Genomic DNA, 21,223 nt, shown 5'->3' with positions numbered 1-21,223 from the left:
ACTTCTTGGCAAGAGAATGCTGTGTCTATGTTCTAATTTTTTTTTGGTCAAAGTGTGTCTAAATATATATTACTCAAGCCTTTTTATGATTCTATGAGTGTTTCTTTGCATTGGTTGGTGTCTGTTAGTATGTTGTGAGGGATAGTGAGAAATCACACAGAGACGTTAACTAGAGTAGACAAATTTTTAGTTTTGCCTTTTTTTTTTGGGTTTTGCTTAAAGGCAAACATAATTTTGCCATAACACAAATTTGGCAATGGCCAAAATGACCCTTTGGGCCTTCGTTAACTTGATGTAACATTAACATAACAGAAAAAAACTGCAACAAACATTATGCAATAACAACATTGCTGCATGCCTACATTAACCTGGATTAGGCAACAAAGGGTTAGCTCCATCACCAAAATAAAGTCAATAAGATAACACTCACATTTCCTCATAATGTTTTCCAAACATAGAAAGATTCCACCATGACAGGCAAGGCTACCTCACATCTTTCACACAGATATTACCTGTCTGTAGAACAGACAATATTTAAGCATGCTATACTGGAAAGGATGAAAATACAAAACTCACTTGTTAAGACATAGAGAGAGCGTGATATTGTGAATGCTGGTCGCCTCAAATTGGTTTACTAAAGAATGCTAATAACAAAGTTGACTACTTAACTAAAGGCAAGCACACCTTTCCTATGCATTAACAAGTGATTAGTGTATTTTCATCCTTTCAGGTAACAGTATAGCGCATTTAAATATTCTCTTTTATACACACATGTAATATCTGTGTGAAAGGCGTGAGGTAGCGTTGCCTGTCATGATGGATTGTTTCATATGTTTGGAAAACATTGTTTACAAATGTGAGTGTTAAATTATGTTCTAAATGTTGGTGAAGGAGAACACCTGTTTTTTTGTCTAGATTAGAAGCACCAGTTACATGTCACTGGACATCTCCAAAGTTTTGATTCATAAATCCTCATATGTAGGGGAAGGGGAACGGGGAGGAACAGCCTGTGGGTGCTGCTGGACATTGTGGCCAACATCGCCCTGTGTGGGGCCATACTGTTGCCCATGATGCTGTTGTTGTCCAGCCTCCTGGGCCTGTTGGTGATACTGGCCAGAGTAATAATGATGATGGTGAGGGGCTTCTTGTTGGCTATGGTAGGCCCGTGGCTCATACCCACCAAGATAGCCAGATCGTCCCCAACCAGGTTGGGACCAGCCTCCAACACTGGGTGGGTACAAGTGGCCATATTGGTGGGGTTGGCTTGATGAAGACATTTGGGGCTGCGGAATAGAAGGATGGGTAGGGGGAGGAAGGGGTTGAGGTGTTGGCCCACGTATTAGGGGCTGTTCAGACCCTGCTTGAGCAAGCATCTGTGTGGATGGTCTCATGCGCATTAAATTTCTTGGTGACAGCTGCCACCTCTCCAGAAATTCAAACACCTCATATGGGGTATTGGGGGGGTGCTTGCATCAAGCAGGATCTGAATACACCCCCTAATACGGAGCCTGACCTCACGGGTAAGGGCACGGAGATAAAGGGTGAGGCTACGTGCATAGGCCTCCTCACCATCATCTGTAGTGACTCTGGACAAGTAATTCAGCACCCCAGTGTCCACATTGGTCCTGCTCTCTTGAATGGCGACCTGGCGCCTTCTTCTTATTCGCCGTGTTGCTAGAGCAGCCTGTGGGGAGGGCCTGATCTGGGCAGTTGGGCTGCTGCTCAAGTTGCCCATCTCTTCCAGGATGGGTGAGGTTGCAGCTGCAGACCGTCCTGGTGGTGTGTTGTGTCGGGCAGCCATTGTGTGCTCTTGTGATGCCTCCTCTTCAGACATCCTTCTTGTAGGGGGAGAAGATGGGCCAGCCACCTCATCCCCTACAGGATCAATAACGGGCTCTGCCTCTGAGGCCGTTCCTCGATCCGTAAGGTTGGATTGAGTTCTGTTATGAAATAGAACAGAGGCAAAAATACATCAATATTTTTGTCCCTGTAAAGTATTTGTGTAATGTTTTTGTGTCATGTGGTGTGAGGTATGTACTTACGGTCTCAGAGCCAGAATTGGGGCGAGGAAGTTCAGCCGGTCATAATATATATATTTCCGCTTGACATGGCCAGCATCCCCACTCCTGGACCGCTGCTGGCGTTCCCGGCGGTACTGGTCCCGGATGCTTCTCCACCGTTTCATCACATCTTCCACTGCAATGTGACAGGAAAGATTGTCAAAATCACATATTTGAGAGGTCACATTTTCAAACAGTAGTCTAGGCATGGGGCCTTATGGGGTGTGCGTTCTACCCATGGTGGCATATGTAATTGGGCCGATACCCAGGGTCTCATTAGCTCCCCTGAAACTAATTTTTGTGGCTAGGAGGATGAGGAGCTTGTGGCCTAAACCCCTAATTATGGCTGTGTGAAGCCACGTGTCACATCCTAATGTAACGGCCTCATGAGGCTAAAATTACATGCCCAGGAAGGTGGGGGTGGGGCTGATTGTAGAGTCATCTTATAGCGCGCGCTAACGTTAATTACATTTTTATGGGTGCACTTACGAATTTTCTGCTGCTCATCACGTGGTCTGTCACCGAAGTCATGGTACATCTGGCGACAGATGCGCCTCCATGACGCCTCCTTTCTTGTGCGGTTCGCATAGTTTGCGTCGCGTGGGTCCCATATTTCTGAACGCTCCTGCACCAGCACAATTAGCATCTCCACATTTATGTAAGTGGACGCCATGCTGCTGCTGTACTCCGTGGAGGCTGACTTCCTGGATGTCTGGAGCGCTTTTTGAGCTCATTTGCATGTCTACGCTTCCTGATGATGGATTGGCCCATTTCCTGGTCACCAGCCAAAAGACCTGCGTATTGCTCGCAGGTCACACGTGTGTTCAGTGTGTAATCGGTATTTTTTGCGCACCCATAGACTTGCATTGGCGTGCTACGGGCGTAGTACGCTGACAATTGCAGCATGCTGCGAGTGGCACGGAGCGGAGGATACGGAGGAGAAATATACGCCTGGTGCGAGTGACCCCATAGAGAATCATTGGTCCGTGTCTAATGCGTGCTTTTTGCGCCTCTCACGCACCCGTATTCCTCGCCAGTGTGACTCCGGCCTTACCCTTGCAAAAGTTAAAAAAAAATTGGTCTAAAGGAAAATGTTTGAGAAAGAAAAGTAAATGTTTATGCTTTCCTCCCACATTCCAAAAATTCCTGTGAATCACCTGAAGGGTTAATAAACTTCTTAAATGTGGTTTGGAGTACTTTGAGGGGTGCAGTTTTTAGAAGGGTGTCACTTTTGGGTATTTTCTTTCATATAGACTTCTCAAAGTGACTTCAAATTCGAGGAGGTCCCTAAAAAAAATGGTTTTGTAAAATTTGTTGAAAAATGAAAAATCGCTGGTCAACTTTTAACCCTTATAACTTCTTAACAAAAAAAATTTTGGTTCCAAAATTGCGCTGATGTAAAGTAGACATGTGGGAAATGTTGTTTATTAACTATTTTGTTTGATATGACGCTCTGATTTAAGGGCATAAAAATTAAAAGCTTGAAAATTGCGAAATTTCCATTTTTTTCACAAATAAACGCAAATCATACCGAAGAAATGTTACCGCTATCATAAACTACAATATGTCATGAGAAAACAGCCTCAATCACCGGGATCCAATGAAGTATTCCAGAGTTATTACCTTATAAAGTGACAGTGGTCAGAATTGTAAAAATTAGCCAGGTCATTAAGGTGAAAACAGGCTTCGTCTCAAAGGGGTTAAATACAGTATTTGTATTTCCCCATGTAATTGAGCATGGAAGGTAGTTGTATACGCCTACACAATATGAAAAAAAAAAGCAAAAAACAAGAAATGGAGTAATATACAAAATATAAAAAGTATCAAACTTTATTTAACAATTATAAATGCATATAGAAAATCACTGTTCACAAAAAAGTAGCACAAAGAGGACACATCACCCTAGTAAAAAGCATGGGTCCAGGGCATACATAATAGCATATATACAGTCATAATGAAAACATCATGGTAGAAATTATTAAGACAATTGGTCCCCAGAAACATGCGCGCCAAGGCAGCAATATGAAAAACAATATCAGGGTATCAAAGCAAATGCAATTTAGGTGTAGCTTATGCTGCCATAATGTACACAGAGCTGGAGACCAGACTATCTGAAACCTGCCTCCAAGTATCAGTTTAAGGTATCATAACTAGAGTTGAGCGACTTTTGGTTTTTTAGGGTCGCGTTTCGTTTCGTGAAACCCGACTTTTCCAAAAGTCGGATCGAGCAAGACCGTCCGATTATAGGGAAAAGTCGGGGTCGTCCCGAAACACGAAACCCAATGTAAGTCAATGGGGAATAAAAGTCGGCAGTGAGAGGAGGACAGGAAACACACCTACAGTGCCCATTTGAATGCCAAAAGCATCAATTCTTCTTTCTTAAGCTTGTCAACCTTAATTAACTTCATAATACAAGTTACGCACTGAAAAATGGGGGTTATTTGGCTACAAACTGTGGGGGAGGAGGGCTGGCTCCAGGTTTTCATGTGCCCTGGGCGAAAGAGCGCCCCTTTAACACATACCACAACTCATCATGCTCCGATACGGCAGAGAAATAGCGGTATAGTACAATGAAAAATACCTCACTTTTTACATCTCATGACGAGGCCCATCTATTTCTCCATACAGAATCATTGGTCCCATATAATGTTTGAAACAGTATATGATGAGCTCCACATAATGCTACAGTATATGTTGGTCCCCATGGATGAAGCTCCACTGTCTTATGGGCCCAAATAATGCTCCAAACATAATGGGCCCCATTTCTAATGCTCTAGTGTATAATGGGCCCTGTAAATGCTGCTCCAGTGTCTGATGTCCACCTTTGGAATGTTCCAGTGTATGGTGGGCCCCATCTATCATTCTCCAGAGTATAGTGCTCCCCAAAAATTGCTGTCCCAACATTGAAAACAATCAAATAAGTCTCCTCGCTAGGGAATCCCTGTACTTGTCTGGACAGGTGCTGTAGCTTGCTTAACAGCTCGCCAGCCGTTCTCACGCCCAGTATGGATTACACGTGATTGCACAAAGGTGAGAAAGGGTACCGTATCCCCAGATAACATGTATGGATAGCGTACACATTCAAAATATATGTCTCAGGAGGCAGGCTCAGACGGTGTTAGGCCCAGTATGGATTGCACGTGATTGCACAAAGGTTAGAAAGGGTACCGTATCCCCGGATAACATGTATGGATAGCGTACACATTCAAAATATATGTCTATACAGCATGAGGCAGGCTCAGACGGTGTTAGGCCCAGTATGGATTGCACGTGATTGCACAAAGGTTAGAAAGGGTACCGTATCCCTGGATAACATGTATGGATAGCGTACACATTCAAAATATATGTCTCAGGAGGCAGGCTCAGACGGTGTCAGGCACAGTATGGATTTGACGGCCCAGATTACACAGCGGAGGAGCAGGGAGAGGTAAAGATTGCAAATGCTGGGGCCCTGCCCAAGCAAGGGGGGCCCACTCGTGGGCGTCGGTACTGGCACTGGGCCCCTCATAGTACAGCGGTGTGTCTGACGGCGGGTGTGCACCACCACCGTCAGAGACACTTGATTGCACTATGAGGGACCCTGTGCCAGTGCCCGCGCCCAAGAGTCGGCCTACCCACCTGTCCAGGGCAACGGCACTCGCAGGGTGTCGTGCGGTAGGTGGTGACCCCGGCCATGGGGGGGAGGCAGCACAGTTAGGGAGTTTTAGAAAGTGGCATATGTTGATGTTGGACATTCAGCTGATGCAAAAGGCGAAATAGGTGAAGTACCAGGAAGAGGTGGACCAAAGCAAGCCATTTTTCTGTCACCCTATGTGTCATCAGGGGAAGGTGGGACAAAATCCTTGGAAACCCATGCGTGGTTCATTTTAATGAAGGTTAGATCATCCACATTTTGGGTTGACAGACGGGTCCTTTTTTCTGTCAGGATTGATCCAGCTGCACTGAAGACTCTTTCCGATAGCACACTTGCAGCTGGGCAAGCGAGCTCCTGTAAGGCATATTGGGCCAATTCAGGCCAGGTGTCCAGTTTAGCGGCCCAATAGTCAAAGGGGAATGACCTGTGTGGGAGAACATCGATATGGGAGGAAAAGTAGTTTGTTACCATAGTTGACAACTGCTGTCTCCTGTCACTTTCCATCGATGCAGTATTACCAGTTGTGTGAGCGGTATTTGAAAAATCAGTCCACAACATTGTCATGAAACCCCTGTCTCCAATGCCACTTCTGCTGTGTGCACCACGAACACCTCTGCCAAGCTGCCCCCGGCCCGTACGGCTCGTGTGAGAACCATCACCGCTGCTGTGTGCTGGGAATGCCTCAAGCAACCGATTTACCAGAGTTGCTTGTTTATTAGCCAATATTAGGTCAAGGTTCTCCTGTGGCATGATGTTTTGTAATTTGCCTTTATAGCGTGGATCCAGGATGCTGGCCAACCAGTAGTCGTCATCGTTCATCATTTTGGCAATGCGGGGGTCCTTTTTAGGATCCGCAAGGCATAATCTGACATGTGGGCCAATGTTCCCGGTGTCAATGATGCACTGTGAGTGCTGGGTGGAGGAGCACTTTCTGGCAAATCCACATCCCTCCAGTCACGCACAAACCCTGTACCAGACCTTGCCACGCCAACATTTTCACTTGTCCCACGAGATGCATCCTCCTCCCCTAAGTAATCATCCCCATCATCCTCCTCCTCCTCCTCTTCTTCCTCCACCTCGTCCAGGAGAGGTCCCTGAGCAGACAATGGCTGAATGTCATCAAGGATTCCCTCCTCCTCTTCCTCCTCATCAACATTGGCTGCAGACGCCTGCTCCTTAAGGTGCGTCAAAGTTTGCATGAGCAGACGCATAAGTGGGATGCTCATGCTTAGGATGGCGTCGTCTGCGCTTACCAGCCGTGTGCATTCCTCAAAACACTGAAGGACTTTACAAAGGTCTTTCAGCTTCGACCACTGCACACCTGTCAACTCCATGTCTGCTCTCAAAGTGCCTGGCCGTGTATCCTCCCACAAATGCATTATGGCCTGCCTCTGCTCGCACAGCCGCTCCACCATGTGCAGGGTGGAGTTCCACCTTGTTGCAATGTCGATAATGAGGCGGTGGTTGGGAAGGTGGAGCAATCGCTGCAGCTTCTGCATACGAACGGAGTGTACAGGCGACCGGCGGATGTGCGCGCACAGTCTTCGCACCTTCTGGAGCAGGGCTGTTAACTCCGGATAATTTTTGAGGAAGCACTGCACCACCAGGTTCAAGGTGTGAGCCAAGCAAGGTATGTGGCTGAGTTTTGAAAGGGCTATGGCTGCCACAAAATTACGGCCGTTATCACTAACTACCTTGCCTGCCTCAAGATGTACACTGCCCAGCCATGACTCAGTTTGTCGCTTCAAGTACTCGGCCAGCACCTCGGCGGTGTGTCTGTCGCCCAAACACATCATCTGCAACACAGCCTGCTGACGCTTTCCACTAGCTGCTCGATAGGGGGACACATCGTGTGCAACAGTGGCAGCTGCAGATGGAGTGCTCGTACGACTGCGCTCTGTGGACGAGCTTTCGCTTCTGGAGGAGGTGGAGGAGGAGGATGGTCGAACGCCTACAGCCAACTGTTTCCTATACCGTGGGCTAGGCAGCACTGTTCCACCACCGCTGTCCCCTGTAGACCCTGCATCCACCACATTAACCCAGTGCGCAGTGATGGACACGTAACGGCCCTGGCCATGCCGACTGGACCATGCATCCGTTGTGAGGTGCACCTTTCCGCTCACTGACTGCTTGAGTGCATGGACAATGCGGTCTTTCACATGATGGTGGAGGGCTGGGATGGCTTTGCGAGAGAAGAAGTGGCGACTGGGTAGGTCATAGCGTGGTACTGCATAGGCCATGAGTTTGTGGAAAGCTGTGCTTTCCACCAACCGAAAGGGCATCATCTCAAACGAGATTAGTTTGGCAATGTGGGCGTTCAAACCCAGTGTACGCGGATGAGAGACTGAGTACTTTCTTGACCTACTCATAGTGTCTGGGAGGGTGAGCTGGACTTGAGAGCTGCATATGGTGGAAGTAGCGGTGGACAGGGCGGACTGAGAGAGGGTTGATGATGGTGATGGAGTTGGTGTTCTTTCTGATGGCCTAGAATCAGTATTTCGTTGATATAACAGTGGGATTCCCTGACTGCTGTGGTCTTGCAACGACACCTCAACATTTGCTGCTGTGCTAACCGGTGGGCTTACAGTGGGGGAAACAATGTAGCGTTGCTGACTACCTTCGTTGTGATCAGTTGCACATGTGGCACTTGAGGTTTGGTGTTGTGTCCACGCTTGCAAGTGCATGCTGGTTAAATGTCTAAGCATGCAACTGGTATTCAAATTTTTCAGATTTTTCCCTCGGCTAAAGGTCTTTGCGCACTTCTTACAGATAACCTTGGCCTGATCATGAGGATTTTGTTCAAAAAAGTGCCACACTGCACTCTTCCTACTTTGGCAGACATTTTGCGGCCTAGCACGCTGTGATCTTTTGACCCTCTGGACAAGCTGTCCTGCAACTCTTTTGATGTTTGGAACCTGTCTTTGGAGTGCTCCGGGCCTGCCAGATAACAGCTGTTGCGATGTCGATGTCTGCTGTGGATGCTCCTCATCTGAGCTATTGGAAGCAGCACCCTCTTCCCCCAATGGATGCCAATCTGGGTCAACAACTGGGTCATCCATCACCTCCTCTTCTAGTTCATGTGCACCTTCCTCTGTGTCACCGTGTATGGTGGTATAGTGTGCGGGAAGGGGCACCTGAGTCTCATCAGGGTCAGAATCTGGCTCTGTACACTGCGAGGACAATGTAGTGCTCTGAGTGAATGTACCAGCAGAATCATCCATCAGCGGCTGTGCATCAGTGCACTCCATGTCAGATTCATCTTGGCCTGGGTAATTCACCATTTCACTTGATAATCCAGGCATGGTATGTGAAAACAGCTCCATGGAGTAATCAGTAGTATGGCCTGTGTCATCCTTCAATCTTGGTTGGGGTGAAGGACACAAGGAAAGGTGTGGTTCATGAACATGAGCCTCCAATGACGACTCAGTGCTTTTACTTTTTACAACTGAAGATGAGGAGGCGATAGAGCTGGAGGCTGAGTCAGCAATGTAAGACAAAACTTTTTCCTGATGCTCTGGCTTTAAAAGCGGTTTGCCAACTCCTAGAAAACTAAGCGTTCGAGGCCTTATGTAGCCAGACGATGATGCAGGGTCAGCACCTCCTGCATTCGGTCCTATTTTGCTCTTGCCACTACCATCAGATCCACCACCAACACCATCATTACCAGCTGCCAACCCCCGCCCAATTCCACGGCCTCTTCCACCAGCCTTCCTCATTTTTGGTAGAAATGTAGACAAAATCCAACAAACTATATAGTAATGTAAAACAAGGTACAAGGTGTCTATAGGACAGGGGAGATTTTGAATTTCTGCACACACTTGTGGACAGTGGACACTTGGATTGTGTGAGGCCCACTGATATCTGAGCGCTATGTGACAGGCTCGATGGCACAGCTGTGACAAAAGTGACTAGAGGATAAGGGAGATTTTGAATTTCTGCACACACTTGTGGACAGTGGACACTTTTGGATTGTGTGAGGCCCACTGATATCTGAGCGCTATGTGACAGGCTCGATGGCACTGCTGTGACAAAAGTGACTAGAGGATAAGGGAGATTTTGAATATCTGCACACACTTTTGGACACTGGACACTTTTAGATTGTGTGAGGCCCACTGATATCTGAGCGCTATGTGACAGGCTCGATGGCACTGCTGTGACAAAAGTGACTAGAGGATAAGGGAGATTTTGAATTTCTGCACACACTTGTGGACAGTGGACACTTTTGGATTGTGTGAGGCCCACTGATATCTGAGCGCTATGTGACAGGCTCGATGGCACTGCTGTGACAAAAGTGACTAGAGGATAAGGGAGATTTTGAATTTCTGCACACACTTGTGGACAGTGGACACTTTTGGATTGTGTGAGGCCCACTGATATCTGAGCGCTATGTGACAGGCTCGATGGCACAGCTGTGACAAAAGTGACTAGAGGATAAGGGAGATTTTGAATTTCTGCACACACTTGTGGACAGTGGACACTTTTGGATTGTGTGAGGCCCACTGATATCTGAGCGCTATGTGACAGGCTCGATGGCACAGCTGTGACCAAAGTGACTAGAGGATAAGGGAGATTTTGAATCTCTGCACACACTTTTGGACACTGGACACTTTTGGATTGTGTGAGGCCCAATGAATATCTGAGCGCTATGTGACAGGCTCGATGGCACAGCTGTGACAAAAGTGACTAGAGGATAAGGGAGATTGGATTGCTTTTAAAAAAGCAGTTTGCGGAGCAGTGGGTAAACAGCAATGCCAGCCTGTCAGGAAGCCTTAGAAGGCAGCCCAACAACCAACACCACTGATACACCACTATATAGCCTCCCCTTGCACTGCACACACAGTGACTGGTGTGTTGTGCAGGCCAAATTGCTAGCAGCAGAAGCAGTTTTTTTTCTTCTCAGCAGGACAAAAAAAAAAAATTGGGATTGCTTTTAAAAAAGCAGTTTGCGGAGCAGTGGGTAAACAGCAATGCCAGCCTGTCAGGAAGCCTTAAAAGGCAGCCCAACAACCAACACCACTGATACACCACTATATAGCCTCCCCTTGCACTGCACACACAGTGACTGGTGTGTTGTGCAGGCCAAATCGCTAGCAGCAGAAGCAGTTTTTTTGTCTTCTTCCCTGCCTAACGCTCTCCCTACAGAATCAGCAGCAACCTCTCCCTATACTAAGATCGGCAGAAGTAAGATGGCGGTCGGCGTGCACGCCCTTTTATACCCCCTGTGACGCCCACCAAAGCAAGCCAATCACTTGCATGCCCTTCTGAAAGATGGTGGTGACCCGTGCTTATGTCATCACGTTGCCCACAGTGTCCGTGGATCCTGATTGGCTGAAAAAGAGCGCAAAACAAACTTTTGAAACGCGACTTTGGTGCGTAAGTCGCCGACCTCGTGACCGACCTCATCCTAGGGTCGGGTTTCGTTTCATGAAACCCGACTTTGCCAAAAGTCGGCGACTTTTGAATTTTTTCGACCCGTTTCGCTCAACTCTAATCATAACATAACAAGAATTCCCTTCTTGACAAAGCCAAGATGAAACGCGCGGCGGGATCGTGCCTGGCTCCTTGGCATACTTATATCCACATCATGGGTAAGCACTTTGACATATAAGTGTATCATTTACTCGGACCTGATAGTTCCTTCTCCGGCTCTGTGTACATCATGGCAGCATGAGCTACACCTAAATTGCAGTGATTTTCTATATGTATTTATAATTGTTCAATAAAGTTTTTTGATACATTTTATATTTTGTATATTACTCCATTTCTTGTTTTTTTCATTTCACTTATTAGTAGTAATGCAACATGGAAATCCTTTAGATGTTCCCCCAATGCCCCGCAGGCGCGCCACAATTTCTAGAGTATTTCTTATGTAATACTACATATCTTGGCCTTATTTAGCTTAGACTGATAACACTTTCTCATTAAATAGAGCTTATTGCTAAGTTTTATCCTTTCATGCACTTATGAGCAGGTTGCGGTATGCAGTGATGCACGAAAGGCAAAGCAAGGGTTAACAATTTATTTTAACAATGGGATTCTCCTCACAGGGAGACAAACAGTTAAATGAGGGAATGAAAAGCTCATTTGTAAAGGATATACGGAGTTTATGTACAATGAACAAGGCAACGACAGTTCTTTCAAACACATCGCGTCAGAGTTTTCTCAGGCTGTAGATGATGCTTGGAAGTCAGTAGCACCAACAACGGCTGGTGCGGTGCTTGTCTAATGAGGTCCTGCAGCAAAGGTGGTCCGTCTTCTGGCCAACGCAAAGAAGGCCACAGTACTGGTCAGGGTCCTGGTCGAGCGGCGTGGCAATATCCGGTAGAGAGGGCAGCAGCAAACAGTCTTGCACCCTGCACTGTCTCTTAAGCTGATGTGCGGCGCACAGCTGAACAGGACTCCCGGCTCTCTCCCTGCTACTGCGGTGCGCTCTGGCAGTGTCCTGGTGTCGGATCGACTGCGTGTCATTACGGCCTGGCTGCGCACCCCACGGAGAACGCTGCACACGCACCTTGCCTCTGTCACTGCTGGCAGGAAACTGCCTGACGCTACGCGCGCTTTCACTTGTAACCGCGCCCCCAGCTTCCGGGTCAGAGCATCTGTCCGGGCCTTTTTGCCTTCCCCCGGACAACATGGGATGCAGCCTCAACAGTTCTGTACCCGGTTTAAGGCCCCATCCCCCATCGCTGTGTGTGGCGGGGATCAGCGACCGCCCCCCCTGCCGGTTATCGCTGATCGTGCAGCATCGGCCTGGGCCATTTTTCGATCGCTGGTCTCCCGCTGGCCGTGGCTCCTGGATACCCGACGTTTGCATTAGAAACCAGCATCCAGCGTTGCTGGTCCTGATCGCTGGAGGGGCTGTCTTGTGACTGCTCACCAGCGATCAGCCTAAGGCTATGTGCACACGTTGCGGATTTTACTGCAGATCCACAGCATTTCTGGCCCTGTGGGTCCGCAGCAAAATCTGCTGCGTTGTACAGCACCATTTTACTCTATGTAAAATGGAAACCGCTGTGCACATGCCGCGGAATTTTCCGCGCGGTTTTGCTGCGGTTTCAAATCCGCAGAAAGAAATGACAATGCTGCGGTTTACCATGTCCTCCATTGTGGAGGTGATAAACCGCAGGGCAAAACCGCAGCCTAATCTGCAGGTAAACCGCAGGTCTTTTGACCTGAAATTTACCTGCAGATTTTACAAAATCTGCGGGGAGAAATCCGCAGCACCTAAAAACTACGTGTGCACATACCCTAACGATGACCCAGCGATCCCATCATGTCGGATCGTTGGTGGGATCGCTGGGACATTGTTATGTGTAACGGGGGCTTTAGTATAGGTAACCGTGGTCTGGCCTTCCTTCTTACACACTTTCTACAGCTGTTCCCACATTTCGTTTGCAGTTCCACATTTACTTTACATACATGCACAATCTGATCAAAATGTTTACTAAGGGAGATTTGTGCTTTTTGATCCTTCTCTACCCAGTTTTCTGGTAGTGAGTCAGGTCTAGACCCTTGTGTGTATTTCCACGTACCTTCTCTTATCAGCAGCATCTTTAACTTGAATTCCAGGATTGGCAGTTCTGGTTAAGGACCCGTTACACATAGCGATATCACTAGCAATATCGCTGTAACGTCACTGGTTTTGTGATGTAGCAGCGATATTGCTAGCGATATCGCTACATGTGATACTTACCTCCGACCAGTTCCCCCGCTGGCTATCGCTGATCGCGCAAGAACGGCCTGGACCATTTCTTGTCGGGCGCTTCCTGCTGGGCTTCCTGTGGCGCCGACGAGCGACGCGTGAACGCGGGCGGGAGGACGTCAGGATCGCCGAGTCTGACAGGTAAGTAGCGACCCCCGACCCCAGCGATGTCGCTGGTGAGATCTGCCTGTGTGACAGCTCACTAGCGACCACTTAGTGATGCACCAGCGATCCATATCGTTGTCGGGATCGCTGGTGCATCGCTAAGTGTAACGGTACCCTTTGTCAGATTTGGCACTGTGAACTTCACAGAGATGCTGATGGAAGACATATTTGCTTCTTCTTCTTAATACACTGTTGTTCTCACTCCTCAGGGCTGTTCTCTATGTCTTTTGTTTTCTTGGCTTCTGGGTCCATAATCTCTGTACTGTCCAGCTGCTGAACAATGTATATATATATATATATATATATATATATATATATATACACACAGTGGCACGTAAAGGTTTGGGCATCCTTGGGCAAAATGACTGTTATTGTGAACAGTTTAGCAAATTGAAGATGAAATGATCTCTAAAAGGTCTAAAGTTAAAGATGACACATTTCCTTTGTATTTTAGGCAATATATATATCTATATTTTTTTTTCCCAACTTTCACATTTTAAAAATCACAAAAAGGAAAATGGACCAATGCAAATGGGGGTATATGTGAGGAAGCCGGTCAGGCGAAACGGTGCTGCGGTGTGCCTTAGGCCAGGAGAGACATCTATGTAGGTAATTTTGTGATTTTCATTTGTGGCAGTGTTTTACCTTAATGCACTTATGCACCTTATGTCTCAGTCTTTTTCATATACTCTGTCTTTGACCATAGTTATAATTCCGTGATAATTTAGTCTTGCAATGTATTAGCACGATGCACTTTATTTACTATTGCAGACAGGATTCACAACAGTTAATTACTCCACAAGGTCCCATTACTATACAGTATTTGCGATTTATCTGCTGCCTTTCATTACTATTACTGGCCTTTGTTCATTCCCAGCTTAAAAACCTGTTTGACAAATTTTTCCTTGTCAGATATATTATATATTTTAATATATTTTGAATAAAATATGCAGTTTTAACGTATTTTATTGCCTATGCCTCTTTATCCCTATTTATGTATATGGGATGTTGTTTATTATGGTTAGATTGAGGTTGGTAAGATACCTTGAGTGGACATTTGACATTTGTACACTGCTACTTTGATGTCTAGCCACAGATTTTTAATGATGTTCAGATCAGGGGACTGTGAGGGCCATTGTAAAACCTTCAGCTTGAGCCTCTGGAGGAAGTTTATTGTGGATTTTGATGTGAGTTGAGCATCATTATCCATTTGTAGAAGCCATCCTCTTTTCAACTTCGGCTTTTTTTTCTTTTTACAGATGGTGTTTTGTTTGCATTAAGAATTTTTTGAAATTTCATTGAATCCATTCTTTACTCCACTTGCGAAATGTTCCCAGGCCATTGGCTGCAACACAACCCCAAAGCATGGTTGATTCACCCCCATGCTTAATGGTTGGCTTGATGTTCTTTTCCTGAAATTCTGTGCTTTTTTTTTCTCCAAACATACCTTTGATCATTGTGGCCAAAAAGTTCTATTTTAACCACATCGGTTCACAGTAGTTGTTTTCAAAATGCATCAGGCTTGTTTATGTTCTTTTGCATTCTTCTGACACTGAATTTTATGGTGAAAATGCAGGAGAGGTTTTCTTCTGATGACACTTCCATGAAGGCCATACTTGTGCAGGTGTCTCTGAACAGTAGAACAATGTACCACAACTCCAGAGTCTGCTAAATCTTTCTCAAGGTCTTTCGCAGTCAAGCGGGGATTCTGATTTACCTCTCTAGCAATCCTACAAGCAGGTCTCACTAAAATTTTTCATGGACTTTCAAACCTTATCTTGACGTCCACTGTTCCTGTTAACTGCCATTTCAAACTGAGGAAAGAGCAACTTGAAAATGCTTTGCTATCTCCTTATAGCCTTCTCCTGCTTTGTGGGCCGCCATCATTTTCATTTTCAGAGTGCTAGGCAGCTGCTTAGAAGAACCAATGGCTGCTGTTTTTTGGCACAAGGAGGCTGGGTTTTTATGAAGCTGGAAAATTTGCATCACCTGGTCTTTCCTAGCGATGATAGTGAAGAAGCCATAACCCTAACAGTCTAATTAAGGTCAGAAACCTTGGTCAAAGTTATCTCAGCTAACATAGAAAAAATTCAAAAAACTCATACCACAGGATATGGCCTTCCCAAAACCCTGTCTGATGACAAATGCACATATAGCAGGCCTCCACTGATAAAGGCAAGGGACAGCTCAGGTGCAGACTACTGATAAAAACAACCACCCCACACCTACCAGACCATGGAGGGGTTGGATGCCAAGTAGAAAAAATGCACATAGATAAGGCTTGCATAGGATGCCAGTCACACATGTAAGTGTGATGCAAAGTGTCTGGCTTGTAACCAGCCCCCAGCTGTCAGCTTTAGCAAGGCTGGTTGTCAAAAATGGGGGGGACCCATTGAATAATTAAAAAAGAGCATAGGGACCCCTCTATTCTTGATAATGAACCTTGCTGAAGCTGACAGCTGAGGGTTGCAGCCCCAAGCTATGAGTTTTGCCTGGTTGGTTAAAGAAAATAGGGGGAACTCACTCCGGGTTTTTCATTCATTTATTTAGTTATATCGCAGGTGGCGGGTGAGGAATACCCCAATCATACGCTCCTGCTGTCACTGTTATTAGCAGCAGGTATCAGACGATGGCAGTAATAGTCCCAAAAGCCCCCACCTGCTGTCATCGTTATGACTTTAATATAACTCTCATCATTCTCTTCTGCTCGCGCCGATCGCTGGCAGAGCAGGGGAGAATGATGAGAGCCATCTTCAGGACCCACTGCTGGGGAACAGCGCTGACTAGAATTTCTACTCTGGCGGCCGTCCATGTGGCACTGATGCGGCATACGGACGGCACACGGTTGCCACAAGTGTGCCGCAAGTAATACACTCACGGACATCTCCGGTACTGTTTTTTCCAGTACAGGAAATAAACGGACTTGTGAAACTGGCCTAAACATGAGCTTTCTGGGTTTTTTTTTAACAGTGCTTCACTGGCAATATAACACTGTTGATGGAGACAGAAACTCATGGGCTATTAAACAGTAGAAAATAGTAGATAATGCAATATATACAATACTAAAAATTATTCCATCACTTTTACTTACTAACTAACTGATTTTTTTGTATTATGTTTTAAAATGCAAATTAAAGGGATCCTTAAGATAGAGCACCAATAACTGATAGGTGGGGGTCCAACTTCCCATAGATCTGAGCCAAGTGAAAGGGCAATAACGTGTTGATCCTCCCACCTCCTCCCTGAACAGATACTGATGATTCCACATCTAAAAATGTTCTATTAATTTTACAGCTCTGTAAAACTGTAAAATCCACTTTATTATTTACAATATATATATACATATTCTTCACATGTATTTGGCTACAGAAAATAGACAGTTAATAAAACGTATTAGCTTCCTTAAATTAATTTCTACAGTGGGTATGGAAAGTATTCAGACCCCTTTAAATTTTTCACTCTTTGTTTCATTGCAGCCATTTGGTAAATTGAAAAAAGTTCATTTTTTTTCTCATTAATGAACACTCTGCACACCACCTTGACTGAAAAACAGAAATGTAGAAATTTTTGCAAATTTATTAAAAAAAGAAAAACTACAATATCACACGGTCATAAGTATTCAGACCCTTTGCTCAGACACTCATGTTTAAGTCACATGCTGTCCATTTCCTTGTGATCCTCCTTGAAATGGTTCTACTCCTTCAATGGAGTCCAGCTGTGTTTAATTAAACTGATAGGACTTGATTTGTAAATGCACACACCTGTCCATATAAGACCTCACAAATCACAGTGCATGTCAGACCAAATGAAAATCATGAGGTCAAAGGAACTGGCCAAGGAGCCCAGAGACAGAATTGTGGCAAGGCACAAATCTGGCCAAGGTTACAAAAGAATTTCTGCAGTACTCAAGGTTCCTAAGAGCACAGTGGCCTCCATAATCCTTAAAAGGAAGAAGTTTGGGACCACCAGAAGTCTTCCTAGACCTGGCTGTCCAGCCAAACTGAGCAATCGTGGGAGAAAAGCCTTGGTGAGAGAGGTAAAGAAGAACCCCAAGATCACTGTGTCTGAGCCCCAGAGATGCAGTAGGGAGATGGGAGAAAGTTCCACAAAGTCAACTATCACCACAGCCCTCCACCAGTTGGGCCTTTACGGCAGAGTGGCCTGACGGAAGCCTCTCCTCAGTGCAAGACATATGAAAGCCCGCATAGAGTTTGCTAAAAAACACATGAATGACTCCCAGACTATGAGCAATAAGATTCTCTGGTCTGATGAGACTAAGATAGTACTTTTTGGTGATAATTTTAAGCGGTATGTGTGGAGAAAACCAGGCACTGCTCATCACCTGCCCGTTACAATCATAACAGTGAAACATGATGGTTGCAGCATCATGCTATGGGGGTGTTTTTCAGCTGCAGGGACAAGGTGACTGGTTGCAATTGAAGGAAACATGAATGCAGCCAAGTACAGAGATATCATTGATGAAAACCTCTTCCAGACTGCTCTGAACCTCAGACTTGGCCGAAGGTCCACATTCCAACAAGACAATGACCCTAAGCACACAGCTAAAATAACAAAGGATGGTCACAGAACAACTCTGTGACCATTCTTGACTGGCGCAGCCAGAGCCCTGACCAAAACCCAATTGAGCATCTCTAGAGAGACCTGAAAAATGGCTGTCCACCATCATTCACCACCCAACCTGACGGAACTGGGGAGGATCTGCAAGGAAGAATGGCAGAGAATCCCCAGATCCAGGTGTGAAAACTTGTTGGATTATTCCCAAGAAGACTCATGGCTGTACTAGCTCAAAAGGGTGCTTCTACTCAATACTGAGCAAAGGGTCTGAATACTTATGACTGATATTTCAGTTTTTCTCTTTTAATAAGTTTGCAATATTTTCTACTTTTCTGTTTTTTTTTCCAGTGAAGATGGGGTACAGAATGTACATTAATGAGAAAAAAATGAACTTTTTTAAATTTACCAAATGGCTGCAATGAAACAGTGAAAAATTTAAAGGAGTCTGAATACTTTCCGTACCCACTGTATCCTATATACAGGAGGAGATGACAAATTGTCACTGTATGTGCAATAAAATAACAAAGGAATGGCTTCAGAACAACTTTTGACCATTCTTGACTGGCCCAACCAGAGCTCTGACCAAAACCCAATTGAGCGTCTCTGGAGAGACCTGAAAATGGCTGTCCACCAACGTTCACCATCCAACCTGACAGAACTGGAGGGGATCTGCAAGGAAGAATGGCAGAGGATCCCCAAATCCAGGTGTGAAAAACTTGTTGCATCATTCCCAAGAAGACTCATGGATGTACTACTCAAAAGGGGGCTTCTACTCTGTACTGAGCAGGGGGTCTGAATTCTTATGACCATGTGATAATTCAGTTTTTCTTTAATAAATTTGCAAACATTTCTACATTTGTGTTTTTTTCCATCAGGATGGGGTGCAGAGTGTACATTAATGAGAAAAAAAAGAACTTTTTTGAATTTACCAAATGGCTGCAATGAAACAGAGTGAACAATTTAAAGTGGTCTGAATACTTTCTGTACCCACTGTAAATGAACTTCTTGATTAATATGCCATAGAATGGACCTGTAACATGAGCAGGGCTGTAGGTGATGGCAGTGTATTACCACAAAGCAATTCTGCCGGTAGCGGAGCCAGGACACCTGGGGAGTGTCACTTTGATGTCTCTATAAGAAGCAGCACGGAGCTGCATTGTTTCTGTACTGTATGCAGCCACTTGGCATCTGTGCCGTGCACCTGTTATACACACGGTGGTTCTGCTCTTGGCTATAGAGTTTACAAGTTATTTTATTATGCACAAGTGGCTCGATCTGAGCTTAGATATGAGTGGGTTATATATGCCAAAGTGTTGTGTATTCACCCTCCTCAGATTTACAGCATTAATACCAGTGAGGCTTATTCCTGCTGAGAGTCTGTATATTATGTGGTAGGTATAATGAAAGTGAAGAGACTTAACTCGCTTTCCTTGTATGCAGAACACTGTATAATATGTTGTTTCAGTTGCACCTCACTAATACTAAGGAGGGTACAATTGTTAAAGAGGACCAGTAGAGTTGAGCGATACCGTCCGATACTTCAAAGTATCGTATCGGATGGTATCGGCCGATCTTTAAAAAAAGTATCGGTATCGCCGATTCCGATACCGGAAGTCCCATTCAAGTCTATGGGACTTCCGGTATCGGAATAAGAAAAACCCTTTCCTGCCCTTGTACAGCCTCTCTGGGGTCTGTACGGGCCTTTCGGGGGGCTGTGCCGGCCTGCCAGGGGGTCTGTGCAGGCTCCGGTGGTCTGTGCCGGCCTGCCGGTGGTCTGTGCAGGCTCCGGGGGGCTGTGCCGGCCTGCCGGGGGGCTGTGCCGGCCTGCCGGGGGGCTGTGCAGGCTCCGGGGGGCTGTGCCGGCCTGCCGGGGGGCTGTGCCGGCCTGCCGGGGGGCTGTGCAGGCTCCGGGGGGCTGTGCCGGCCTGCCGGGGGGCTGTGCCGGCCTGCCGGTGGTCTGTGCAGGCTCCGGGGGTCTGTGCAGGCATCGTCCGATGGGACTACAAGTCCCATCGGGCGATGCCTGCTACCATGACAGTGATTGACACATTAGCCAATGATGGGACAGTAGTAGTCCCATCATCCGGCTAATGTGTTAAATGTAAAAAAAAAAAAAAAAATTACATGCTACATACATACAACATGCATACTACATACATGCTACATTCATACTACATACTACATACATGCTACATTCATACTACATAAATACTACATGCAACATACATACTACATATATACTACATGCATGCTACATACATACTGCATGCTACATACATACCACATATATACTACATACATACTACATGCATGCTACATGCTACATACATAACACATATATACTACATGCATGCTACATACATACTACATGCTACATACTACATATATACTACATGCATGCTACATACTACATGCTACATACATACTACATGCATGCTACATACATACTACATACATACTACATATATACTACATGCATGCTACATACATACTACATGCTACATACTACATGCATGCTACATACATACTACATGCTACATACTACATATATACTACATGCATGCTACATACATACTACATACATACTACATATATACTACATGCATGCTACATACTACATGCTACATACATACTACATATATACTACATTCATACTACATACTACATATATACTACATACATACTACATACATACTACATGCATGCTACATACATACCACATACATACTACATGCTACATACATACCACATATATACTACATACATACAATACATTCATACAATACATACATAGACATACAGTACATATAACATAGAGTAACATACTTACCAATACTTGTCACATTGTTCCCCGAAGCCATTGTCTATTCCGGGATAAATATTAACATAACAAACCACAAAAATACTCACCCACGATCCGAAGCAGTCCACGAGTGTGTCCCACGACGATCTTGGGTAGAGAACGGCAGCATCAGATGATGCTGCCGTTCTCTACGGGCTGCAGGAATCCAATGACGGAAGGTAGGTATCCTTCCGCACTGTATTCCTCCGCCACTTAAAAAAAAAAAAGTCCCTAGTCTCACTTTA

At 45.6% G+C, this 21,223-nt stretch overlaps 1 protein-coding gene across 1 annotated transcript; it reads right to left on the bottom strand.

Annotated features, from left to right (window-relative positions):
* Positions 1-796: 796 nt before the first annotated feature.
* LOC141091540 (uncharacterized) lies at positions 797-2,456 on the bottom strand. Its single transcript, XM_073577200.1, has 2 exons — positions 2,043-2,456; positions 797-1,940 (listed from the first exon to the last, which is right to left on the bottom strand). The coding sequence occupies exons 1-2, from the start codon at positions 2,267-2,269 to the stop codon at positions 1,397-1,399; spliced, it is 771 nt and encodes a 256-aa protein (XP_073433301.1). The 5' UTR covers positions 2,270-2,456; the 3' UTR covers positions 797-1,396.
* Between the last annotated feature and the right edge of the window lie 18,767 nt (positions 2,457-21,223).

Source organism: Dendrobates tinctorius, unplaced genomic scaffold, assembly GCF_039654945.1.
Source record: "Dendrobates tinctorius isolate UK_male_01 unplaced genomic scaffold, ASM3965494v1 ptg000008l, whole genome shotgun sequence".
Classification (NCBI taxonomy): domain Eukaryota; kingdom Metazoa; phylum Chordata; class Amphibia; order Anura; family Dendrobatidae; genus Dendrobates; species Dendrobates tinctorius.
This window is presented reverse-complemented; position numbering and strand designations above follow the sequence as displayed.